Here is a 27908-nt window from a genome sequence, read left to right as displayed (position 1 = left end):
GAAAAGAAAATCACTTCAATTACTTTGAACTGGTTGATTTAATCATATAACACATAATAAATAACTCACAGAGAAGTATGCAGGCACTTGGGCTACTTTTACACAGCCAATCGATTCTGATTATACGCATTTCATGATCTGACTAATTGCAGTGTGATTTGCAGTTACAATGCAACCAGCAACATCACCTAATGCAAGGTGGGTGTGGGGGTGACATCTTTCATTACAGCATCCGACATCACAACAAAGATGTGCGACATTCAAAGCAATGGTACCAAAAGTAACACAAAACCTAGAAATTATGAAGTTTTACATAGGCAGACAATTAATGACCGCCACAGTCATAAATTCTTTAATCAATATGCGAGTGATTATTGTTTCCATTGTGACCAAGAGAAGAAAGAGCATTGGTGGTTTGAACAGCTTTATGCAGCCATAAAAAGGGCTGGGCAAAAAAAAATTGTTACAGACTAGTTCAATAAAAGAAAAATGAAAACTCTCCAAGTCACATTTTCATGTGCATGACTCAACGCCTGTCCGTGGCAAACCCTGATTGGTTGAATTGAACAGAGGCATCAGGACCATGAAGTGGCCAATGGTGAGTCCCATTCTCTTAGGAAACGCTCTGCTCCAGCAGCTCCACTTACACAAAATAAAGAAGCACAACTTTTAAAACATATAAACAACATCACAATATCATTCTATAAGTGTATGATGCTCCATTTAGCAGGGTTGGGATGGGGTGATAAGTGTGAATTTCAGGAAGGCAAATGGCATGGCAAGCTGGGTGGCATGACACCCCCTACAAATTAGCATACAAATAACAAATCATACCATATAAAATAAATAAATCAGTGTAAAAAGAAAAATAAATGAAACGTCTACATAAAAAAATCATTGCAAACTACCTTTGACAAACAAACAAAAAAACTATAATATCTACAAATGCAACAAAGCACAATGGGGTCTGCACATTGATTTTTTAGATGTTTCCAAGTGGATAATTACAAATTTTGTTGGGAAACAAACATAAAGAATTATTTTTTTTCCAACCATAAATATTATACATACATAAAGACATAGAAATATGTGCATTCAGGTGCACTCAAAATGATGAAAAAACTATATTAAAAAAACATAGCCCTACCATGACGTATTAGAGTCACTGAAGAATTTCAAGATTAAAGTTGTGATATTACGAGAATAAAATCATATCATTACAAAAATGAAGTCGTATAATTACGAGATTATAGCATTTCATATGCCGTTACATGAAAAGCATTGTCATGCATTGCCATCATCATAGAAGTCACTGAAGAGTTAAGTTCAAACAAAGAAATTCTGAATCTGCTTGCACATCAGCTCCGCATAGAATTTGGGAGAAATTTTCTCTTTTATTTAAATTGAGACAACCCGAATATTCTTAAAACTGATTAATCCAGAATGAGTGGAACTCCGACACGCACAACAGCTTTACCAGTACAACAACTGATCACCCAATGCAACATGGCAAAAAGACTCATATGACAAACTAAAGCCATATGGTTGCATAGACAAGTTTAGTTGTCATGATTATGTGGATAGCGGTTTATAATACAATAAACGACCCCAAAGTAATCGCTGACTACTTCATTTCCATAGTGATCCAATTCAATCTTGTAATATTGAAAGAAAAAAAGAAAAGTCATATCTCAAAATTCTTCTTTTTTTAATCAGTGGCCCCAATACGGCACTTAATTTACATTTGGATTATGTAAGGTTATCCAGTTATAATGATGTTTGGGCAATTTTAACTTTAATGATAAAGTGATTTTTTTGCGGTGTTCCCAAAAATAAAAACAAGCAAATGAAAAACATTAAATGAGCTAAATGGATCATAAAGAAAACATATATATTATACAGTAAATTTTGGAGTGAACCCCTTTCATGTGTCAGAGTCACCTTCTTTACAGCCATATTACTCAAAATACCTTTCCGGTAATTTGTATCAGTTAGAAAATAATTTGCAAACCGAATGCATATGTTGGATGTGCCATGTAAAGTGTTTGATGTCTTCTGATTTTATGAACTTTGCTTTTGCCAAATTCACTTGATAACTAGTCACCATGGAAAAAAAGATTATGAAAGGACTGGTTCCGACTGGTCAGATCAATAAATCTCAGCCATCTTCTGGGCTGACCTCTTCTGGTAGTAAGCTTCTGTGGTCTCAGGTCCCTCATGTTTCATTTTTTGTTGTTATATTCTGGATGGTGGCCGGGTTGTAGGGGCAAGTAGGGGCGGGGTGCTCCTCTTCAGAGCTCCTCTGCCATGGCAACACGGGCTGGTTGTTCACTTGAAGAGGCGCGGCATCTCCTGTAGTGACAGCCTGGTCCGTGCCACCCCCGGCAGCAGGCCACTGAAGTTCTCCTCTGTGTCCCATACCAGGCTCTGCACTCGCTGTGGGGAGGAGATCGCCACACTCCGGGAAAAAGTGCTCATCCGAGAAGGGTGAGCGAGGGATGAGGGGTCCCTGCTGGCTGCAGTAGAAGCTGGAGCCTGGTGGCTTGTCGAGGTCCTGCATGGTTGGGTGGATGTAGGAAGGATGGGGTGGAAAAGGACATGTTCAAAAGACATGGTCAGTGAGTCTCTGGGAAAGGTTTCTCCTTTATTTTATTGGATGGTGGTAGGGTGGGGTCACAGCATCAGCAAAGGGCAGCAGGGGGCAGCACTTAGTGGCAGTTACAGGTGACAGAGGTGCATTGGCGTTTGGGCGTGGGGCAGTTTTGTCAGGCCAGCAAGAAAGAAGTGGGCAAGGGTGGAGTGCGGTTTTACGTGGAAATGGCAGCACAGCAGATGCATGACTGAGGAGCGCAGCTCTCATTTTTGGAATGTTAAAGTCTCAGTGTCACATTTAACTCTCTGAAAGACAAACAGGAAAGGGGTGGGAGGGTGGAAGAGACAACAGAAGAAAGAACAGCATTAGCCACATAAAGCGTGCAAAAAAAAAAAAAAAGGCTTTGGAGAGATGATTGACTCCTGTTCGAGGAATGCAAGGTGCACATTAAGGCAAAGTTAGTAGTCATACTGAAAAAAGTAGAGAATCATACATAAATTATTAAAAATAAATAAACAACTGTCTTTGGGGTTTTTTTTACTGACCAGACTGAATATGCCACATCAAAACCAAAAAACCTTTAAGCCTGTGTCGACCCTCACCTACACATTATGCAGTTCTGTGAGTAGAAAAAGCGGTTTAAAAAAACAAAAAAAAGAAAAACATAGCTCATTCCTACGTGGGTGGAATGAATAAAGATGAGAAAAAGGAGGAAGATGAAAGAGAGAAGTGACCTGAAAAGAGAAAAAACACAGCAGGGCACTCACGGTTGGGGAAAAAGAAGTGTAAAATGCTCAAATGTAAGGGAAAAAAAAAACTATTATACAATTAAACTAAAATAACTGCAAGGTGGAAAAGATCTGGCCAGCGTAGGAATATGAAAGAAGAGTACAAGATCTGTGGACTGGGAAACAATGTACTTTCATCATACCTTCAGAACTGGGTTGGTCCAACAGAGCAGATATGAAAAAAATGAAGCAGGGGAAGAAGTAGGAGATTTTCGGTTGTTATAAATTAAGAGTGGCCGTCTGCACAGAACCAAGATTCCGGTGTTTTCAGATCTCCTCCTTAGAGGAGGAATGCAAGAAGATGGATAATTGGTGGAGACGGGAAATGGGGGAAGACAGTCAGGTGGTTTGTGTGGTTATATAAGATGGAACGTCCAGAGATAGGAGGAGAAAACTTGGTGAATTCCAAGCTGTAAGTAGGACACCAGGGTTGAGTGAAGTGAATAAAAGTGGATGCTCTCCCACAGAGCAGAAGAAAGATGTTTGAACAGCACTTTGGAACTTCAGTCTGCGTTCTGCCCGGTCAGTGTGGAGGAATTCGCGAAAGACGGATCAGGTTAACAAGGGTGAACTCAAATGTGAACCATTGGTGATTGGGTGAAGTAACACAAGCTTTACATGGTGTGGGCACTTAGGCCGGTTGGGTGGTGGAAGCGGCAAGCCAACTAAAGGTCAAGGGTTGGGGAGGGTCAGGTAGCTCAACATACGTGCAGCATTCACCAGTGCGTAGGGTATACCTCTGTATACAAGGGTTGGATAGACGTCTGGCTTGACGCATCTGCAATAACACACCGCAAAAGCTGCATTAGGACACAGAGGTGAGGGTCTTATGCTGCCTCGTGGCAATATGGTGGCAGCGAGAACGAGAGGAAATAAATAAATAAATAAAATCGAGGGCAGGATGTAGGACGTAGCTGGGTAACCAAGGTTAAAAACAATTCAAAACCAGACCAGGTTATGGCCAGGCCAATCACCAAAAACAGGTCCTGGTTTGCCACAAACCTCTGTAGGATCGTATACTGTTCATATGTCACTCTACCACAAGTAAGGCGCTATATCAAATATTGCAGGTTGTTCCACGTGTGATATAGTGACTATATTGTGACCATTGCGTATAAATCCTAACGTTATAGTTAAGCAGACCGCATGTACTTCGCCCATCCTGACCCATGCACGTTTATATCTCCTGACCCACGCAAGTTTATATCTCCTGACCCACGCACGTTTTTCCTCACAATGACGGAATAAAATGATATGTTTGAATTTAATTGCTACAATCAACTCATTATCACTGCAACAATCGTCCTCTCCAACATCCTGATTCGCTGCCTTGTTTCTATTCGTTGTGGATCAATGAGTCAATTCAGACTGTGGTGTCTGCAGAGGCTCCCGGTGCGCCGCTCTGCTGGCTGCTATGCCATGGTGCTGGGAGCAGCGAAGGACTGCTTTAAACCCTACAAAGGGTTTAAGAAATGCCGCTGTCATCCTGCAACTGCAAAAGCAATAAGAAGCAACATTGCTGGAGATGGAAGCGGACGACTTGGGTCCGAAGAAAGACTAAACCTTTTTTAAATTCACTATATTGGGGTTTCATGCAATAAAAATTCATTTAGACAAAATTGTAAGGTATCACATTATATATTGTGTATCATGATAGAGTTTGACAATTATTTTTGCGATAAAGTAGATCTAGGCACAATCACCGAGCATTCGTTCAAAAATGTATCCTTGGTTTCTGGTGCATCTACATCAAGGAACTGAATCAATCAGGGTTGGTTTCAGGAAGAAGCAGCTTCTGACACTTTGGAATCAAAAAACAGTAGTACAATAAAAAAGCCTAAGCCTCTGTGTACAGGAGACCCCACATGTACTTACGGTGGACCCCGATCTTCCAGGTCCTCTTTGGGCAACGATAGCCCCAGAGATGGCCTTGATCCAACCGTGCATGTCTTCTGGGCTATCAGACTATAGAAAAAGGGAATGGCCAATTACTTCTTCAATTGGTGGCAAATCAGCGGTTGACAGGCAATTGCTAACCTCAGTGTGTGAATATGGTCAAAATCATTCACTGTTGCAAACTGCATCCAATACATTTACATTTACATTTACGGCATTTGGCAGACTCCCTTATCCAGAGTGACTTACAACGTGCTTAAGTTACCATCGATGAAGAGATCAATTCCGGTTCACTTGGACCCCAACTATGAATATATCTATTTTATTCACTCAATAGTTAGCATACCAACTATTTCAAATGATTTCTTGATCCACATTCATTAGAACCAATAAACCCAGCCACCGGGGACACATGTATTGTCTGTGTCTGTGCATTTCTTGGTGTCAGTCCCAAGCCAAAGTAACTGGGTAGGCTTGTGTCGGGAAAGGCATTTCTTTGTGCGGACAACCAGACCTAACAGGAGCAGCTTTTTATGACAGAGAATTGTTTGGGAGACACCTCCCCCATCCCTTGGTGATCAGTCATGTAGTATAAATCCTTTGCGACCCAATCACTAGTCAGAAAGTTGCAAAGACATGAAATAATCTAGTACAAGCTTTAATGATACAGAAACAAAATAAATAGTATATAACAGAAAAACGGTAATAAAATAAGGGGGAGAATATTAGAAGAACACAAGCAAATGTCTCACCTGGATGTAGAAAGTGCGTGAGGTAGTGACCAGTTCGAACAGATTATCCCTCATCATTAAATCACTGGAACACAAGAATCATGTGAGTAGAGCATTTGTTCCATTTCTGACTGCTGAACAACAAACAGGGCCAGAAATCGCAGCTCAGGGTATGAGCAGGTGTCAACACACGACGTCCTGCAACACTTTTACACTGCACATTCACACACCCACACACGGCAACCACATACACCTACATGCACCGACAGCATGCATTGTAAAAACCCCAACCTCTGCTTGCACTCTTGGGCTTTCTGGATCTCCTTCAGGGGGATCACACGTAAAGCCTCCCTGTCCTGCGAGACACAGAATGGCCTTTATTACATCATATTGCATAACATTTATTGGTTTTGATTTTTTTGTAGTACATTTTTGGAATGTTGCAGTGCAGAACTATAACAGTGCTCACAAATGTGAAAGTAGTTTTCTGACACAGAGACTGTAGGCAGCAGGGCAACAGGCCCACAGATGGCAGAAAGTTTTTAACTTCCTTCAGTAAGAAGAAAAAAGCATTTGCACGGTTCTAGTTGAACGTGGGCAGTTATATAAACAAACGCAACAGCAGAGCCCATCTACAGTGGTGATGCCGGTTTAAAAAAAAAAAAAAAAAAAAAAGCACGGCACCACCATGCTGTACCAACACAATTGAATGTTGTTTTACATTAATTATATTATTTTCTGGACGAAGAATGTCAATAGAAAAAAATAATTTAATTTGATGGAAAGGTCATATGAAGCCTACACCATTTTCAGATAGCATGCACACACACACACACACACAGCTACACAATTAGAATATTTTCAAACTCTTCCTCGCCAACCCGGCTCTTTCACACATGAACCAATTCAATAACAATCAGACATGTAATATGTGCAGAACGCCCACACGGAAAAATTTGCATTTACACCCCCACACACACTCGCACACCCACACACACTGCGGTCTGCATTGGGTAACTGCATACAACTTCAGTGTTAAAACTGGCCAACATATTTCTATGTCTAGTATAAATAATTTTTAGCAGTATTTTTTAAAACCAGGTCCATAAAACATGTGCGACTGTCTTCAATATACAGAAGGGCCACAGGTTTGGTTTATTGGTGCATAAAGGGAACAATGCGCGAGTTATTTTCTTGTTTCTCTTGAGTTGTCATGACAGGTCTGTTCAAAAGCACTTTTGAAAAGACAGTTGTCATTTTGCTGTGGTTTTGCACAGCACGGTAACAGTAAGGAACATGTGACCTCTATAGTGTCTGAACATACAGAGTCATTCAACTGGGCACAACAAGGTTTGAAATACCAGAGGTTAATAAATAGGAAATCCCTGAATCTGGATGAGAATGTTCACGGTTTCACGGTTTGCCTCGTTCTCACCGCGCTCCCCCAAACTACTTCAACCTGACACATGGGCCCGAACTGTTACAGATTATCTTTTAGAGTCACTCATCTATGCTTCTTTTGTCCAATTTGTAGACCAATTTCAAAATTATTTGCAAAACTGAAATACCAAAGGCCCATAATGGCATATTTTACCCTACAGGACGGACCAAACGGTTCGGTATTTTACGGAGTGCCGTTGCACCACCACTGGCAACATCTGCCAAAGGCTGTAAATAAACTTGAAACAAATATGAAATGTATTTCAAAATGAATTCACACTGTGGATTGCACTGTGTGTAGCGCCAAGAACAGACACGTTTTGGAAAACTTCCACCATTTTGTGCCTTGCGGCCAGGTTACATTTACTGATACGCTTTTGCAAGTCATCATTATGTGTTCTGTTACGCCTAAGACAAGGTCAGAAATAGGGCCCTAAGGCACTAGATGGCTATGGCAAACATTCAAGTTTATAGGCATCCAGACACAAAGACAAGAGCAGGCAAGCCACTCCTTCGTTTAGAGCCCTGCACTAACAGTCCGTTACTGTGTTGTCTTCACATGAGGAGAGAATGTAATACCACATTGGTATTGCTCAGTGTCTGGTTACTATATTTCTATACCTCCACAGGTCAATGTTGGTTAGGCTTTGCGTTTTCTCCTGTTATGCTATCTGTGATCTGGATTAAGACCCTTCTGCCCAAAACCTGTGGGGCTTTTTGTAAGACAGGAACAAACTCTGACATGCAGGCGCACACAACACTTGCATACCCTGTAAACGCGAGTTTGGACATGATTTTTGGTCAACACGTCAACGGTGAAGAATGAAAGGCAGGAAAAGCCTCCAGCTTCAAACACAAACACACACACACACACACATACACATCAAACTCAAGAGTAAAAAAAACTGGGATTCACAGTTTTGTCTTCTAAATCATGACCACAAAGGAGCAAGGACAGGAAAAATATAAACAGTCGATGGATTTTCCATTTAAAAAAATGTGACGTAATGGGAGCTACGCCAGGAATGCTGTCTGAACAATTGCAACGCCTCCTTTATCAGATCAGATCAGAACCGAAGGCTTCTGGTGCACAGGTGCAGCTCACAAGGCTACACCCAACACGGCCTCCATCACCCCCTCTCTCTTGTCCTCATGCTCACCAGCTCCGATTTGAAGTAGCTGAGGCCGTTTTCGTCCAGCGTGAAGTATCTCCTCTTCCAGTTCTTCATCTGAGGAGAAAGCAGGAAGCGAAGAAGTGTTTGGTAGGAAAAACTGGAGAGCACTCAGTAACTGAGCACTGAGTGTACTAGCAAACGCTCATAAATGACAGAGACTTATTACCCTCTTAGTCAAGTTGCATAGTGGTCATTAAACAAATAGTTATTTTATGTGCTTCTCGGAGGTGAGGTTAAAGAGACATGGAAGCGGTATTCTTTCCATTGCTCACACACAAACACACACTCACCACAGCTCCCTGCTTCACACAGTATCCAGCCTTGACCACTGTCTGGTCCTGGTTGTATGTCGGACGGTTGATGTAGTACGGCTGGTTGGGGGGTTTACGCAGACCTCCACGGTCTGCTCCGTTTTGCCCCTCGCCTTTCTCCTGATGAATTAAAATTACACGTTGGATTCAAGGACCCTTTCCAAGACATACCGAATTTTCTTCAGCATTAGAAATAGACGTGCAAAGGAATAATGGACTTTTTTTGTAAAATCTGGCAACAAAAGTCAAAAGACAGACAATCGTTCATTTCAAATTGACTAACTAACCAGGAAGTCAAGCAATAGCTACTGCCAAAAAGGTAAATATATCAGAGCACAGCGGTTCTCACCTGTGTGGCAGTGACAATGGGCACGCCACCAATAATCTCAGTCTTATATGACACCTGCTTGGTGGCACCTGGAGCCTCCAGTGGGGACTCCACGCATGGCTGTGGCACATCACCGGGTTTTGGCACCTGCATGGGAAAGCCAAAGGGAGTTTATTTACAACCCCAAACCAGCCCAGCACCCAAACCCGTTTGGTTCTGACTTGATGAGAACAAACTTGTTTAGTTCTATGCCATCATTATTCATACAGGGAGATGCTAAGTCTTCTCACAAAGGATTATAAATATATAAGTACACACACATACACACAACTACAGAATTACAGACAGACAGACAAATAGACAGATTATGTACTAAGAATAAATTTGTACGAACAGATGAAAAGAAATAAAACATCTCTGGGCACAAAAAGGGCACCACATACACACACACACACACACACACACACACACACACACTCAATCATCCCACCATTTCTCTTATCTGCTGTCTCCAGAAGTCCTCTACAAAAAGCCTGAAAAGGATTTCTCCCTGAGTTTGAGCAGCGGGCATCTTTTTAAACCCATCCCACCCCAAGCCCTCAATTTGGGGAAGAAAAAAAGAATGCGGGCGGCAGACAATGAGAAATAGACCAGAGGCGAGTCACTGGCTCACTCGAGAGAACGCGGCCGTAAAAAAAAAAAAACGGGGACAACGATGTGGGGGGGGGACGCTTGTTTTATTCCACGTTCACATAGGGGAAAATGTTCCCAGGATGCTGCAGTGTAAATACTAGTTGATGCATGAGATGAGGAGGGCTGGAGCTCAGGCCGGATGAGCCCTCTTAACCCAGATGTCTCAACTTCCCCTCAACAAAAAGCACGATTTTACCTGACCTTCACTGTTGACCTACAACATCTGCCACTAAAGCTGGCCCACTGATAGTGGGTAGCACAATGATCTCAGGGTCGCAGGTTTACATGGGGACTGGTTGTAAGTCACTTTCATCTATAAGTTGCTCAGGATAAAAGCATCTGTTAAACAGAGACAATTTTGTGTAAAACTTTGTGTGTGTGTGTGTGTGTGTGTCAAACATTTCACTACAAGAAATTCTGCATAATAATATGTTGCATTACATAAAATTGCTTAATAATAGCACTTTGATGACATTTGTAAATGTTCTGCAAGAAAAGATGAAAAAGAATCAACTTCCTGCACACCGCTTCCCTCACGTTCACGTAGGCGTTGCGCAGAGTGCGTGAGAAAGGAGAGCGCTGTGGCCGTCCTGCCGTCAAGTTCTGTATCGGCACGTGTGTTCACATGTGCCTTGTTCCACCGCCTCACGTGATGAGTGCATGGGGGACGGCCAGGACCACACCCCGTCACCCCAGTCTCGGGCCACGGGCTAAAATCTGTCAGACATTGATTTATCTGCACTGCTGGCCCTGTTCTCTGAGCATACGCTCGGCCCAGTGAAAACTCGGTCCCCGCACCAGGCCCCAACACATTCAATTCCACTTCAAACCCTTTGTGAGCAACATGTCTAAATATTGATTAACCATAAACTACAAATACAATATTTATTATTGATATGACCTACTTAAAGTGCAATAAATTGAAGAAATAAATTGCCAGAATGCAGAAAGTTTAAAATCTGCATGTTTGTGTCGCAGTGGTTATTTTTCATAATATATTCAATATTGCATTTCAAATGAAAAAATGTACTAAATAAATACACAAATAACTCAACTCTCTCATATAACAATATGGAAAGCAGAGTGAAATTCACAAGAATGAGCTGCTCCTTCCGTAAATATGAACCGCTATGAAACACGTGAGAGAGACTAACTGAAAGCTCGCCCTTTCTTTGAGTTTGTGGGACACTTACGGTAATTTTGGTGGCTTTATTGAGGACGCTCACCCACTCCACTAGGTCCTGCTGATCATTGGCCTGCAGGAAGAACTTCCTCATACCAGCATTGATAACTTTGGAAGAGGAACAGGAACCGAGGAGTAAAATAAGAAAAAAGAGAGAAATTTAATATATCCCCCCAAATAAAAACAAAACATTACAAAGCTCTTCAAAACTTCAAATTATAGAAATTTCAGTGTTCACTTTTTGTTTGCTCAGAATGACTTCTACGCTGAAGTGCCCTAATGTAGAGCGCATAGGGAAAGTATTCACAGTGCATCACTTTTTCCACATTTTGTTATGTTACAGCCTTTTTCCAAAATGGATCAAGTTCTACACACAACACCCCATACTGACAATATGAAAAAAAAACTTACTTGAGTTTTTTATTAAAAAATAAAAAAAAACTGAGAAAGAAACTGAACTCAAAATTTGAGCTCAGATGAATCTTGTTTAACCCTGATCATCCTGAAAATGTTTCTGCAGCTTAGTTGGATAAATAGGAAGGCACATTTGCAAAGGCACATGCCTGTCTATATAAGGTCCCACAGTTGGCGGTTCATGTCAAATCACAAACCAAGCATGATGTCAAAGGAATTGTCTGTAGACCTCCGAGACAGGGTTTTCTTGAGGCACAAATCTGGGGAAGGTTACAGAAAAATCTCTGCTGCTTTGAAGGTGGCCTCCATCATCCATAAGTGGAAGAAGTTCAAAACCACCAGGTCTCTCCCTAGAGCTGGCAAGCCAGCTAAACTGAGTAATCGGGGGGAGAAGGGCCTTAGAAAGGGAGGTGACCAAGAACCCAATGGTCACTCTGTCAGAGCTCTACAGGTTCTCTATGGACAGGGGAGAACCTTCTAGAAGCACAGCCATCTCTGCAGCAATCCACCAACAAGCCTGTATGGTAGAGTGGCCAGAAGGAAGCCACTCCGCAGAAAAAAAGGCACATGCCTAGAGTTTGCCAAAAAGCAATTGAAGGACCACTAGCCAAAAATGATCTGTTTTTTATGTGAATGCCAGGTGTCACTTTCGGAGGAACTGCTCATCACCAGGCCAATACCATCCTACAGTGAAGCATGGTGGTGGCAGCATCATGCTGTGGGGAGGTTTTTCAGCTGCAGGAACTGCAGCAATGTACAGAGACATCCTGGATGAAAACCTGCTCCAAAGTTCTCTTGAACTCAGACTGGGGTGATGGTTAGTTGCTGCGTTTTCATGAACCCTTTAAACTGTCAGTAGAAAATATGCATAATGGAAACACATTATGCGGCAGTGGTGGCCTAGCGGTTTATTCAGTTATAGATATTGGTGCAAATCTGTAATGAAAACATTTTACATTTACGGCATTTATTAGACGCCCTTATCCAGAGTGACTTACAATCAATAGTTACAAGGAGAGGTCCGCTGGAGACACTCAGGGTTAAGTGTCTGACCCACTAGGCTACAACCACCCTAGATTCAGCTACTGAAAACATTTTAGGTTACATAATGCACATAGCTTCGAGTACTGTTTCAATTTAAGATTTATTTAATGAACATATAATGGATGTAGAAAATGTTTGCTGCACACAAAGCAAGAGTTAAAAAATTATCAGAGTGTTTGTGGACCTTGGAGGAATGAAAGCATAGCAACCATGACTGATACGCTCCCTTCTCCAAAAAAGCCAGGGATGCATTTTTTGCCAAACGACTACTAAAAGAAGCATCTAGGACGCAAGCAATGTCACTTTCTGCTCTTTAAGACTGGCTGGTCTGAGAATCTGCTGGCAGAGGGGGACTGGTCATGGACTGGCTACGGCTGCACATATACAAAAAATTGGATCGATACATAGAAGATTAGCAATGGCCCCAGCAAAATGATGACACACAAATCCGTGAAATGTTACAGAAAAAAGTGGGTAAAAAAAAAAAAACGGACTCATAATCAGAAGGTTGCCGATTTGAATCCCGAACCAAGGCACCACTGAGCAAAGCACCGTCCCCACACACCACGCCTTTCATGGCTGCCCACTGCTCGCCAAGGGTGATGGGTTAAAAGCAGAGGACACATTTCGTTGTCTCACTGTATGCTGTGCTGCAGTGTTTCACAATGACAATCAATTCACTTTCACACTGAAATAAATAGTTATAATTTGGAGAAACTCTCTGGACACAACTACCTGTGCAACATTCTCAGATATAAAACTTATTTGTGCATAACTGCTTTACATAAAAGAAGTTAGTTTACAAACACAGACGTCTTCCACTTTTGTTCAATAATTAACAAACAAAGTCCTACCCCCCTAAAAACAACAGCCTAAAGTGAGGCTCTGTAAACAGACGGCTATAAAAGACGCTGGAAATGTGTGGGGTTTGGGGATATTACGTAGGTCTCTGTCCAAACTTTGGCCGAATCATGCAAATACAGGTTTAAAAATAGTCCATCGGGTTTGGAGTTGGGTTCCGATTCTGACGCCAGCATCCTGTTCGCAAAAGACGAATCTCCTCCTCTCCCCCCAAAACACAGCCGGTCGCAGCAGGAGCGCGGTCAACTACGGGTCACCCGACTGCTTCCTTCTATTGAGCGCGGACGGAGAGCAATGTTGGTAAACTGCAAGAGGGGACAAAAGCCCTCCTCAGAAACAAGAGTCGAGGCAGGAAATGGGGCCACAGGCTCTACGAATGGGGCAGTCTTCAGGGGGGACTATGGAAATGGCGGCTTTTCAGATAGTAAATTCCAAAAAGGTGGAGGTGCCCCCTGTTCTTGATTATTTTAATACATTTTTACTGTGCCGATTTACATAATGTGGCCAATACTTGGAAAACTGAAGGGTCGTAGATGGAGATGCCCAACTATCTTAGCCCAACCGCTTAGAAAACAGACCCAGACCCTAACAGATCAGACCCTTAAAATGAAGTCAAATGGAACACAGTTGATCAGTTACACATTTGTGCATGGACGCATATCCATGTATTTATGGCCATTTTGTAATAATATAATGATGTCACTACCATGTACCATTGCATTTGTACTTCTAAGTAAGCCTATCCCCGATGATTCTGACGGTCTGGTCCATTTGGGAATTTGAATTTAATTTAAACATCTTCATATATGTGTCATTTAAAGGAAGGGGGTTTCTACATCCTTAATGGTCTATAGCTTCCTCAGAGACAAAAAGCTGCCCACCTGCCACACCCTGAACAATACCCACCGAACAACAAAGTCCAGCTGACCTCAAATCAGGAAAAGTGCCCACTTTTTGAAATCCAAAAACAATGGCCAGCCATTAATATCTGCATTCATTGTGTGTGACAGTCTGGGGAGGCCAAGGAAGACAAGGCTTTAATACAGCAGAATGACCAGAAGAGAAAGAGCCTTACCAAAACAGAACTCTGCTTTAGGTCTGAGCTTGGTGGCATCGCTCACCTGGTGGACAGAAAAATAACCGTTAAGAATTGCCATCAATGAACAACACTCAGGGAACAGAAAGTGCTCAGCGCTACAGACCTTGGAGATGTATGTTAGCTTGAGAGAGCCGATGACCTCTGCTCCTTTAGGAAGGTTCTGAAATGATACAGCACCAGTCAATACGCACCTACTCATTTATGGGTCTTTTTTTACACAAGAGAACAAACCTAAAGACAGAGGACTATGAAATAACACATGTGAGGTTGTCTAATAAAAAAAAAATAGGAAACAAGGTTGAACAATTGCATTTCTCCAAATCTGGGAGCTTTTGCAGTCATGCAGCATTTCATACTTCACATGGCTTCTCTCCATGTCACAGTGGCTGGACATGGCGAGGAAGGAGCACCCGACAGGGGACACATCCCCATACAACGACTCGACAGCGAACAGAAACGAACAGGGCAGCTGTATACAGGCAGAAAACAATCAGGAAACATAATAACACGAAACTCCAGTCCGAACCCCGGATCCGGAGCAGCCCCTTCTGGACCAGGTCCTGACAGTACCCTCCCCCTGTAGGCACAACTCCTGGAGTGCCACCCAAAACAGTCCATGAGGAGGGAAATCCATATGGATGAGCGGCGGCTGTCTGGTGCCGATGGCTTCATGCATCAATCGGGAAACATAATAACGCAGGACGAGCATGAAACTCCAGTCCTGCTACAAAAAAAAAGTTTCTATATTGAATTCTTTAAAATGACCATAACCGCCACGGAGTAGGTGCATCCATTCTGACTGGTATTGCAGGTGGAGAGATAAAAAAAAAGAGAGAGAGATGCAAACATCGGCTACGGTGTCCTCATTTACAGTAAACATGGGCCGCGCACTCAGAGAATTCAGCATCCATCCATAAAAGTTTCAGCACTTCAGCGGAGAACAGGGAGCAAAAACGGGTGAATAATTCAGGGAAGTGCACCACATTAATAAAAGATCTCCCGCCAGCATGGATATGTTGTTGTTATATAAGACTGATGCTGATTTTGCCTTCAAATGAATACATTTAAACTTGAAAATCAGGGTCACGTTGACAGGTCATTCATGCCTAAATGTAAAAGCTGTAATCTGAGGCCCATGCATTTTGTAATTATAATTAACACAAAGTGGGTTTTTTTTAAGCTACTGAATACAATGATAAAAAGAAACAAAAGGGTAATAAAGCTATTCTACCAACATTAGGTATCAGATGTGAACATTCAGATCCATTGTTACTTTTATTGTTGTAACAGTCCTTGCTGAATGATCTGGTGACCTACACAGACAAGTTGGCAGAACAGGTATGGAGATGGATAAATTGTACATATTCCCATATATTAAAAAAAAAAAAAAAAACATAGGACCCTTTTGAATCGATATTGGTCATGATTTTTAAAAAATCATACCGGCCTATTCTAGAATTTGTTCAAGAACTCAGAACTGAAAGTAAAATAAAAACAAGAAGAGCGGTTTTGGCTTCACCTAGTCACCACATATATTAAAAAAAATACGAGACGAGAGCAGCAACTCAGATTTTCCATCCTCATTGCATCACACGCAATGTCTGATTGGTTAAAAGTATTACTACGTGCAGAAAAAAAGGGCCAGTGTGATCAAAATAAAGATAAGAGCAGCAGAACCCATAAACTGTAACATCAAACCATCCTCGTCGAGTTATATGCAGTAAATAATGCATTGTCTGATTGGTTAAAAATATTACTACGTGCAGAATAAGAAGAGGGCTGCTGTGGTCAAAATGGAGACAAAAGCAGCAGAATGCTGCAACATCCTTCAAGTTTAATTGTACACTTTTTCTTATATTAATTACATTTAATAAATATTTCATGTAATAGGTATCGCATAAATGAATCTTAATAATGGGTTTTGCATTGATTGGTGGTCAACAAATTAGGGGAGGAGCAAAGCCTTATCCTACTTATCATTGAGAAACCGAGAGGGCTGGCAGGATGGAGCCCAGTTTTGCCATGTGCCACTGTCATTGTGATACTGACATGCAAAAATAAATATGACCGCAATGTGACATACAGGGACTTAAATGAACACAGAAACATAGCAACACTGAAAAATTCTCTGTGCGGAAAAAGCATGAGAAATGGGTGGTGACCTTTCCCCCGTATAATGACGCTCTCTGAATGATGAAACAGAATGGCTAAAGCACTCTTTACACTCCATTACTAGCCACTGCAGGACTGCAGGACCACTTACTAACAATGTCTCTCTGAGCAAGACAATTAACCCTCAGTTGCTCCAGGGGGCAACTGTAAGTCGCTCTGGACAAGGGCGTCTGATAAATGCCCTAAATGTAAACGTAAATGGACAGGCTACGGGAACTCGTATTAATGTTAAATAATCTCATACAGTGAATTTTTTTAATAGGGGACCTATTATAAAAATTAAAAAAGAAAAATATTTATAATAGGGGGCCACTATGCTAATAGTGGTTATGTTTACATTTTCCATTCAATTTGCACTGATTTCACACTGTCTATATTCAGGGTAATTACAGAAAATCACACAATCACACAATATGATTCTACATGGATATCACAATACTGTTGATTCTGTCATACTCCACATATTCTATATTCCATACAGGTTTAAGCATTAAACCTACACTTTAGTATACATTCAAGGATGCAATAGACATTTTTTAGGTCTGAAGTTTATAATACTTTGATGATTCGCCCCATTATCCCCATCGTCCTCCAGGAGGACGTTCTTTCAACTACTCTGTGGTTCACTTTAAGTGGCTAAGATGACAATAAAGCTCTGCTTCGGAACCTGATTTATCTACATTTGTCCTTACACTTACATATTTAAAAAGGTTGCTGGACTATGTTGGCTATGAAATATGAAATATAACTGCTTGATGTGGCATGAACAAAAATCTCAGCGCAAGCACAGCATATTGTACAAAGCATGGGGGGGACGCAGACAGATGCCTAGACAGGAACAAAGACGTGTTGGACAGCGATCCACCACCCCAGTCGCACAGACGGACTGTTACCGTAACATGATCTGGGTTACTTCATCGGGACAACTCCCATCTGACAGAATCCAGTCGAGAGCGACGGGAACGGCTACGGCACAGAATAGCGGACAGATCGAGGTCCGTTACGAGATTACGAGAGCTCAAAACACGGGCAGCAACTCGATCCGTCAATTAATGTGTCCAACATGATGTAACAGATAGCGCTGTGCTTCCCAATTGCCGCAATTCAGTTTTTTGTGCCTAGAGGGGTGCCTGAACAGGAACCATGTAAACAGTGTTCTGGAAAATTACATAATCGAGTGAGACAGAGCCAAATTTAATGCCAGACTGACATGCACTATGATAGATAGGTCGAGATAGGAGACTTTCAGGATGACGGCAGCTTTCCTGAAACATCCCACTGGGCTGAATATGAGTCAGCTTTAAATATATAAGATATCTCCCAATTTTCACGAATCCAAGCAAATGCAAGCGAAACTTTCCCTCTTCTTATTGGTCAGAGCAACAAAAAGTTGACATACAGGAAGTAGATTTTCTGTTGTAGACTACTACATGTTTGTATGAAACTGGAGCGACATTTTTACAGTTAATTTACATGTGTTGGCTGTTGCCCTGGTGACACAAAGGGGGGGAACAATATTCAAACAGACAAAAGCCTGTAGGTGTAAAAACTACGCCACGTGTTCAAATTACATTCATGCCAATATGGTAATCTTGTCTGAGGCTCCTACCTGCGGGTTGTCCATGTACCACACCAGGCTGCCCTTCACAGTGTCCAGTATAAAGTAGCGGCGCAGGAACTTGCCGCTGTTCTCGTTCTCCTCGATGTCCAGGAAGCCACAGATACGGTTCAGCCGGTCCACGTAAGGCATCGCGGGGCCGGATCATTCCACTGCGAGAAGAGGACACAAAAGGCGATGAAGAAGAACCTCTGTGTTGGGTCTGGTTGACGTACGGTTGTGAGGATCAACAACATGCTCAGAAAAGTGGCTCAAATTTGAATTATTTCCTCAATAAATAACTGAACAAGTGAAAAGGTTATTTCCCGTCTCATTTCTCATGCAAAAGCAGAACAAATATCAATAACTGCAACACAAGCAATGCTATATAAAGCAGCTGTAAAGGCGCTACAGGAATCTTCATCTTTTCATCACTGAGCCTCTTTCCTCAGTGAGCATGTTGTTGGGGCAGTGGTGGCCTAGCGGTTAAGGAAGCGGCCCCGTAATCAGAAGGTTGCCGGTTCGAATCCCGATCTGCCAAGGTGCCACTGAGCAAAGCACCGTCCCCACACACTGCTCCCCGGGCACCTGTCATGGCTGCCCACTGCTCACTAAGGTAGGTTAAATGCAGAGGACATTGTCATTGTGATAGACAGCAGCACAGCACAATCACTTCATTTCCACGTCAAAGAAAAAGGAAAATACTAATTTGTTCAGATGACATAATCAAGCGTCATCAAGTGTCATTTCCAAGTGTGGCCAAACAGGAAGTAGACAGGTGAGCCTCTGTCCTCCATTTCTGTGTGCTTCCAAAAAACACGGGCCACGTTCTCATGAGTGGCATGACAGCTTTGCAGTGTGAAGATGCACACAGAGCCACTTAAAATGTCACGGCAGCCCTGGCACAAGGGAACAGTTTTGGTGGAAATGGCTTTCCATAAATTATGAAAAATCATGGAGAAAACAGGCCATGGGCGGGCGACTTCATGACATTCCACAGCCATTTTAATCTAGATTAATTCCAATCTATATTAATCTAGATTAATCTATATTATATATATATATATATATATATATATATTAGAATTAATCTAGAGTAAGCAAAATTAGATTCTAGATTAATCTAGATTAAAATGGCTCATTTGAATTCTGCCGAAGGCATTCAGAATGTGTGCTACCCAAATAATGACTAAAAGTAAGTCTTTGAGAACGGGTTTCTCAAGCCAGGTGGCACATTAGACCAGGGGCTCATCTCCTGTTTCCAAAATGCATCACAACCTGCTTGAGAAAGCGGTTCTACTATGATAAATGGTGATGAAAATAAATTATGTTCAATAAGATGTACTTGTGTTTACCAAATGTTTATTCAGTTAAATAGCTGCATCCATGTTACCACGTCACGTTTGATGTGGTAATTTCACAGTTCGAAGGCATACAGTGCAATTCGGCTAGGTATACATCCGCGCTAAAATTTCAAGGTGAAAGTCATCATAGTGTAGCAGTTCTTCTTCTGCGTTGTGTAACTTTTTGATTTCGTTTCTTGAACCACAAATGATGAGCTGACACCCAAGAGATTTTCTGTGCAAAGTGTATTCTGTACAAAAAGCAAGGTCGCGTCAGAACATCGCGTCACACATCGCGTCTTTCTGCACCTCTCTCTACAATATACAGTATAAAAAGAACATAAAAAAAAAATATTCACAAAATAACACACATGCAAAATATTCCTAATATGTACATAAATTAAAATGAAAGAAATAACTTTTTGCACACAAACCCCACCTGAACCGGGTCTCAAAAACAAAATAAAAGTCTTTAGGAAATAAGAAAATAAAAGACACAAGAAAGAAGAAATATACTTATAAATCTAGTGTAACCATTTAACTCCGGCACAATAGCTTGCGTAGTATAGACTAGGGCTGCAACAACGAATCGATTAAATTGCTAAAAATCGATTACTAAGAGTTGGCAACGAATTTCGTAATCGATTCGTTATGTCGCGCGACGCGGAGACGTTTGATTATTAAAAAAAAAAAACGTTATTTGCGCGCGGAATGAACACACCCGGTCTCTCTCGCGCACAGATGCTAGCAGAGTTTGCCGCCTCATAGACAGCGCAGAGCAAAAATAAAAAAAACCAGTGGAGGTTGAGGACAGATACATGGCGGAGGCAGAGAAATCTGTGCGAAAATATGCAAAAGCGACTTGGCACGGAACGGGAGCACCACGGCAATGATCCAGCACCTGAAACATGTCGGAGTGTTTGAGGAGGAAGACGGGGGTTCAGCAGCAGGGTAAGTCACTACAGAATCCTACTTTTGTTCCGTTTTGACGGGGACTTACAGCGCCACCTACAGGTGTGGAGGGGGGATGAAACAGCGTTTGGACTGTTCTCTGCGTCTCCGCGTGGACGACGGAGGGTGGTAGTAGCCTAGTGGGTAACACACTCGCCTATTGTGTCGCTGAGCAAGACACTTAACCCCAAGTTGCTCCAGGGGGAGTCTGTCCAGGTAACTACTGATTGTCGCTCTGGATAAGGGCGTCTGATAAATGCTGTAAATGTAAATGTTTATCCGTCATCCAGCTTGACAAGCATGACAAGTTAGCGTTAGCTCGTTAATAACAGTAGTAAAGCAGGGGTATAGTTACTTTGCATTAAAAGACTAAAGACTTGTTTTTATTCACTAGCCTTTTTTGGACCATTAATTTTTCAATCTGTTGTCATGTATAGCTACACTGCAAAAGCTTTTCTTACCTAGTAATTTTGTCTCGTTTACAGTCCAAATATCTAAAAAAAATCTTAAAATCAAGATTACTAGACAAGAAAAATGGCATGAGAAAATTAAGTGATGCTTAAAACTTCTGTTTGAGATTATATCTCATTAAGATTAGTTTTCTTACCACATTGGCAGATAATTTTGCTTGTTTTAAACAAACAATCACTTAATTTTGAGATGTTTCAGAAAACAAGACAATTTCTTATGCTATTTCATGTGTCTAGTAAATGTATCTTGATTTAAGATTTTTTAGATATTTGGACTGAAATCAGGACAAAACTACTAAATTAGAAAAGCATTTTTTGCAGTGTGTGTGCGTCTGCAAGTGTGTGCATCTGCAGTGTAGTGTAGTGTAGAGAACAAGTTCTGACATTCAAACAAATCCTGTTCAATTTTTTTTTGACAATTTGTATTGTTCTTAATTTTTTTTATAAATTATTTATCATTCTGGCAGCTCAGGTGGCACTTTATTAAAAAAAAAAAAAAAGTATATATTTGGCACATGTAAAGCATACATGTGTATGTTTATTGTGTTAGTCCATTTTTATTTTATTTTATTATTATAAAAGCTCAAGGAGCAACGTGTTTGTGCACTTTCAAACGATTTTGGTTCTGTTTTTGAATAAAGGGTTGGAAATGAATGCTTTTCTTGTTTTTTGTTTTTATCCGATTCTATGATTAATAAAAAAAAATGATCGACAGATTAATCGATTATTAAAATAATCGCTAGTTGCAGCCCTAGTATAGACCCAGCTCCCAACCCAACTTTGTGAATAGATTAACGGCGATATTTTTTTTATCGCCCGATAAGAGTCTCACGTTAACGCAGCACGTTAACGCCGATAATGGCCCACCACCTATATATATATGCAAATAAAATTTGATACTGGGCAATTTAATACAAACATTATGTTTCCTTAAAGTTTTTACCATTGTGTATGTGTGTATACACACTGTTAAAAAAAAGAATAAAGGGAACAACAAAGGGAACACAATGCAACTCCAAATCAATCACACTTCTTTGAAATCATACAGTCCACTTAGGAAGCAACACTGATTGACATACAATTCGCAAGTGAAGTGATTATCATTGTGAAGCACTGCAGCCAGCACTCAGTGTGCTGTAGATCTCTGGACTCTCATTCCCGCACAGCTTTTTAATAAGAATTTTTATACCACCGCCAGAAAATCACCAAGCAACGTCATAATGATGTAATCGATTATGTTCTACGATGTCTTATTTTTGTGTTCCCTTTATTTTTTTAGCAGTATATATATAGCAGTATATAAGTGAGAAATAGAAACTTAAACTTGTACTTAACAATATATATATATATATATATATATAAAAAATAAAAAGAAAATATGTTTGAAGATCTGAGCCCCTTACAAAAGTTCTGTAGTTCAATCCAATTAAAAATCCAGCAGGTGAACCTTTTTGGAATGAGGTAGTCAAATCCAATATGGTTATGAGAGGAGAGATCAAATTCAACTGAGCTTCACCCTAAAAAGCATATTATATATACACACACACACAAAAAAAAACACACTACGATTCCAGAGATCATGTCATCATTTTAATATCTCGAAACAATAATTACGGCCTTAATAGCTGCCATTTTTTTTTTGTGAGCCCAGGTGCTAGCACCTGCAGGCACGTTGCCAGTGCCTATAGGCAGCAAAGTCAGGTGAAGACCAACTCACCCGACTTCCTGCGCTATGGGTGGCGAGAGGAAGTGCAAGCAGTTCAAGTGGAACTATTTACAAAGGGGCTTGTTTTATATTCTCAGCGGCTGCTTTTTCACAGTAGCGCCCTCACACACTCTGGATAAAACATGACCTTTGCCATAATGGCCACATAACTTGCACTGGAGCATCAAATCCTGCTCTGTTTTGAACACAAACTCTTTTCTCAACGTTTCTGCCAGCTGAAGGTCAACTTTAGTGAACTTTCGGTTAAAGTGTCACCTCCCGACCGGCGTAAGAAAATCTTCTGTGTAATAATCGAGTTTCAGATCGGAAGCCTGGCCAGGCCAGGGCGTGTGTGTGAAAACCACCAAAGAACAGTTGACCGCTGGATGTTTCGATGGCTTTCATGGGCTATTCAACTATTCAACGATCTGCACTCATCTCATGCTCATCTCCAGCAAAACACACAGATGCTTTTGTGCAACGCTTGCGCAAGGCACACATACCACTTTTAACAAGGCACACATACCACTTTCATCTCCAGGTTCAATGTATGCAGAAGTGAGCCTTTGCAAGGCTGGTTTCAAATCAGCGTTCATTTGAGTTTCAGTTAACAAAGAAAATTTCAAACGAAACCCAGAGCGGGGAGATGCAAAAAAATTTAAATAAAAAAGCCAACTAGACAGCATACCAGTGGATCTGATGCCACTTTAGGAATCAAGGAAGGGAGGAACCCACAACCATTAATCGTCTGCTTTCGTTCTCTTTAAATGCACTGGTTGGATGTGAAGGATAAAAAAAATCGAACCGGTCTGACCTTGTGGAGGGTGGCATGAGGAAAAGGAATGTTTAGTTTCAGTTGGTTTGGGTGGTAAACATACTCTACATAGTACACATACTCTGCGATAAATAGTAGAATCACTCACAAAGAACACACAACAGGGGATGTCTGGAAGTTAAGTAACACTGAACATTTTTTAAATATTTGAACATTAAAGCAGACTTTGCATTGGGAATGTTAAATTTACCACACCTCATCCACAGACTAACATGTTATAACATGGGATATAACATTGTGATTGCATTGCGAACAGCACACACTACAACTGGTGCAGGGACACCTACATGCTGGGACATCATTGCACTTTCAATGTAGAATTAACAAGCCATTATCATTATTGCTGTTAGGGCTGCTACTAACAATTAATTTAATAATCGATTGATCTGTTGATTTTTAAATACTAAAAGCATGAATTTCCAACCCTTTTATTCCAAAACAGAACTAAAATCTATAGAAAATGCACGAACATTTTCATAAAAATTTACTTACACAAAAAAACACACACATGTATGCTTTACATCTGACAAATGTAAAAAAAAAAAAAGCCAGAAAAATAAATATTTTATTTAAAAAAAAAAGAACAATACAAATCAGAAAATTTTACAGGATATCTTTGAATGTCAGAACTTGTTCTCTACACTACACTGCAGAGGCACACACTTTTGCAGACGAACACACTCAAAACCTCTCACACTGACACACACACGCACATACCCACACACACTTACTCTCTCTCACTCCCTTTGCTCAGACACTTTTCATTTCAACGAAAATAGGTGAGCATGTTCAGATGCTCCTGGCTCAGGCTCGCTATGTTCTTGGAGGCCATGTTGCCTGCCGCAGAAAACAGCCGCTCAAGATGGTGTTGACGTGGCAGGGATGCAGAGGTAAGATGTCAAGTGGCTGTCATTGTGAAACGCTGCAGCGCAGCACACGGTGACACAACGAAATGTGTCGGCTGCCTTTAAACCTCAGTCTTGGTGAAAGACAGTGAGAAAGGGGAGCTCTGACCAGGCGTCACGCATGGGCTGTTTTAGCGCGTGTAAAAAGAAAAAAAAAGACCGCGTAACACGTGGTAATGTTGAGCTACCGGCGTCAGAAACAGTTTTCAAAGTGGCATCTGCTGCGCTCCGCGCTCAACTAAAGTTATTTTTAATAATCAAATGTCTCCGTGTTGCGAGACACAACGAATCGATTATGAAATTTGGCTTGTTATCAAGTCTAACATCATTCTTGGCCGAATCACTTGGTTGGATGAAGATGAGCAGCATGAAGAAGAGACATTATCTACCCTGTTCGTTGGGCGAGGAGCAATTTTCTGACACTCAGAACGCATACTTGAAAATGCAAGGATGTTTGACAGCTGTCACATGCACTACTTCCTGACTCTCTATGATACGAACCTGCGCTCGTCAATGAATCATATTACATTTACAGGATTTATCTGACACCCTTATCTAGAGAGAGTTACGTTCCACCAGTTGGAGACACTCAGGGTTAAACGTCTTGCAAAGGGACCCAATGGTAGTAAGTGGGGTTTGAACCTGGGACTAGTAGCCCACCATGCTACTACCACCCCTTCATGCACATGCACAAACATCAGTGATGATTGCTTTTGGACACTTCGCACGTAACGCCAGTTTGAAAGTAGTGCCCCGCAATTTAATCCTGGGATTCAAAACCAAGTCTCTTTCAAAGTGAAACGGCCCAACCACGCCGTACAGCCTCAAAAGCCCCGCCCTTCTGTCAACACCCCTTACTGTATTGCATTTGTACTGATGTTCACTAAACTGAGCCTTTACTTTAGTCTTGCAACATCTGAGCATGTATTTTTAAAGGCCAATGAATGAATGCGAGAGATCCTAATGGTGGTTTGGTGGACTAAAATATGTTTGGTAGGACTAATGTTTCTTATGTTTTCTTGTAAGGACACTTTGAAAGTGCAATGAATCAGAGGTGGCTCCAAACTAATTTAGCAAAAATGACTTAGTTGCAGCATTTTCGTGCAATATTTTTTACTGGCTCCTTAATCAAATAACCACCAATCGTGCTGTTAACTGTGAAAATCTCATTTTTAGGAAGTATTACCCAGCCGTCACACCACGTGGAGCGTAACCGAAGCCTAATTTGTTGTGTCATGGTTTGTGTACATCTGATAAAAGGCTAATCAGTGAGCTATTTACGTCCCCATTTCAGCCCGTCTATTCAGTGTTCCACAAAGAAGAACATACACAGAGGCAATTACAGCTCCGCCCAAACCGGTCAGATGAAGATGCACCTATTCATCCTTTAAACTACTGCCGTTCTCATCACACACCTAATTCAACCGTGCCACAGAAACAGAGCGGCCATGCATTGAAGAATAAATAAAAAGGAGTGTGTGAACATTTGCAAGAAAATTCTCAAGATTCCTGCCAAGGGACTGAACTGCAGCCTTTGGGGTCCATCTCTCAACTATTACACTAGCCTGACCCATGACCAAAAAAACTTGCAACGAGCCAGTCAGGACTATGAAGATAACGTAATCTAAGTGACTTATTAAAAGGTCCCATGATGTGACTTCTTTTTTTCCGCTTTTATATCGGTCTTATTGGTCCCCCAATACAGTGTCTGGACTCTCTTTCCAAAGTTCAGCTGTGGTGCAGAATTACAGCCACTTTTATCCAGTCCCATAATGAGATTTCCCCAGACCGAGCCATTTCTGTGTCTGTAGCTTGTAGAGCGGCCTATAGAAGTTGGGGGGGCATTCATGGAAATTTGTCATCAACACCATTCACCATCCACAATGTTTGGCAAAGCATGAGAAAGGGGAGGTAACCTTTCCCCTTATGATGACATAAGGGGACAAATACCAGATCCGACCGTTTGAGCTGTCGCTCTCTGAACGGCAAAGCAGAATGACCAAAGTACTCTTTACACCGATCGCCATTTCTAGCCAATGCAGGATCATAGACAGGACAGGGAAACTCGTATTAATGTTAATCTCACACATTAAAAGGAGAATGGATTAACCGTACAGTGAATGCGCTATAACTGCTCCAAATTAATTGAATATAGTTGACTATAATCGACTACTACCAATTACGAACATGGCTGCCAAATATTGGTGACCTTATCAAATGTTTTTATTTTTTGCTGCTGACATGTCCTGTCCACCATTGCAGATGGAAATATATAACCCCAATGGTGCACTACTGTTTTTTTTTTTTATTATTTTTTCAATTAGATTATTCAGCCACCAAAATATACCAAATGCAAGAAACCTTATGAAAATTAATACATTATGATGGGTGTGATTTGTATCCAATATTGCTTTTTTCCAGGAGCCTAACACAACCAGGAACCACACATCTAACATAGAAGATCTTATATGCACAAAATTACAGGTTGCACATCATCAATGATCGCACATGCGACTAATAATCAGCAAACCATTCTGCAGGCAAGTGTGCAAATCAACAGCCGAGGTGGTAGAAAAATTACTAAAGATGCAAAGGTGGCAGAGACAGAGAGAATAAGCGCAACTACAGTCCCAGTCCCAGCAGCAGCCACAGGTCTGCGGGCTGCACGGCAGAATCCACTACGATCCGCCACACAGACACACAGACACACACACACACACACACACACACACACACACACACACACACACACACACACACACACACACACACACACACACGAGCATCAGCGGACAGACAGACATAGTGTGCGCGTGTCATTTTGAGGGTGTGTGAAGCAAGGAAACTTCTTTTCGGACTCACTCACACGCCTGTGGAAATGTTCGGCAGCGCTCGGTGACGGCCCCGTGCGGACTTTCAGCCCATCTCCCGCTTGACGTCCTACCCACGGTTAGCAGCTACCTATCCACGGGCTCCAGCCGCCTCCCACTCCACATCCTCCCCGCCACCTCCCCTTTCTCGAGCCGGAAATGGCTGCGCAGGGCATGACGGGTAGTGTAGTATTTTGTCCTGAAGAAGAGTGTCCAGACTCCCCCCTTACCTGCGAGGAAGATGTGAGGGACCCGGATTCAGGCCACTGTCCTGAATGCACAGTATGGTTCCTCAAGAACTGAAATAAATTTCAAAATAGTTGTTTGTATTTCTCTATCAATTGGTATGCAATAAACAGCACATTTATTTTATTTGAGAAATTGCAATCCTTGACAAACCACAAAAAAGTAACAGAATTTGTCTTATCTTTGCTTGTGTGTGTGTTAATACAGTACAGTAGCCCAAAGGACATGACTGCACATCCAACACAAATAATTATCGTT

The 27908-nt window shown here is 41.5% G+C and overlaps 1 protein-coding gene and 1 non-coding gene across 7 annotated transcripts; one reads left to right on the top strand and one right to left on the bottom strand.

The window, feature by feature from the left end:
* Window positions 1-19: 19 nt before the first annotated feature.
* On the bottom strand, window positions 20-27542 carry plekha1b (pleckstrin homology domain containing, family A (phosphoinositide binding specific) member 1b). Of its 6 annotated transcripts, none has more exons than XM_028959823.1 (13): window positions 27401-27542; window positions 18338-18498; window positions 14660-14716; window positions 14533-14578; window positions 11149-11246; window positions 9284-9409; window positions 8914-9054; window positions 8609-8677; window positions 6300-6364; window positions 6030-6093; window positions 5257-5346; window positions 4089-4159; window positions 20-2554 (listed from the first exon to the last, which is right to left on the bottom strand). In XM_028959823.1, exons 2-13 carry the CDS (start codon window positions 18476-18478, stop codon window positions 2329-2331), a joined length of 1194 nt encoding a protein of 397 aa, XP_028815656.1. In that variant the 5' UTR covers window positions 18479-18498; window positions 27401-27542; the 3' UTR covers window positions 20-2328. The 6 variants fall into 6 exon arrangements, with proteins under 6 accessions (XP_028815656.1, XP_028815665.1, XP_028815635.1 ...); XM_028959832.1 differs by having other exon boundaries at window positions 4119-4159; XM_028959802.1 differs by lacking the exon at window positions 4089-4159.
* On the top strand, window positions 12956-13066 carry LOC114785021 (U6 spliceosomal RNA). Its single transcript, XR_003748999.1, has one exon. It is a non-coding gene; the product is annotated as a U6 spliceosomal RNA (small nuclear RNA).
* Window positions 27543-27908: the final 366 nt, after the last annotated feature.

The sequence above is a fragment of the Denticeps clupeoides genome, chromosome 2, assembly GCF_900700375.1.
Source record: "Denticeps clupeoides chromosome 2, fDenClu1.1, whole genome shotgun sequence".
NCBI lineage: Eukaryota > Metazoa > Chordata > Actinopteri > Clupeiformes > Denticipitidae > Denticeps > Denticeps clupeoides.
The sequence above is the reverse complement of the archived record's forward strand: the minus strand, read 5'-3'. Positions and strand labels throughout refer to the sequence as shown.

Excerpts from the sequence above, each read along its gene's own strand:
- plekha1b (XM_028959802.1), bottom strand. The coding sequence starts at position 18,478 with ATGCCTTACGTGGACCGGCTGAACCGTATCTGTGGCTTCCTGGACATC. Across the intron at positions 11,247-14,532 it reads TAAAGCAGAGTTCTGTTTTG|TTATCAATGCTGGTATGAGG; the intron begins GTAAGGCTCTTT and ends CCTCTTCCAAAG. Across the intron at positions 9,410-11,148 it reads ATAAAGCCACCAAAATTACC|GTGCCAAAACCCGGTGATGT; the intron begins GTAAGTGTCCCA and ends TTTCCCATGCAG.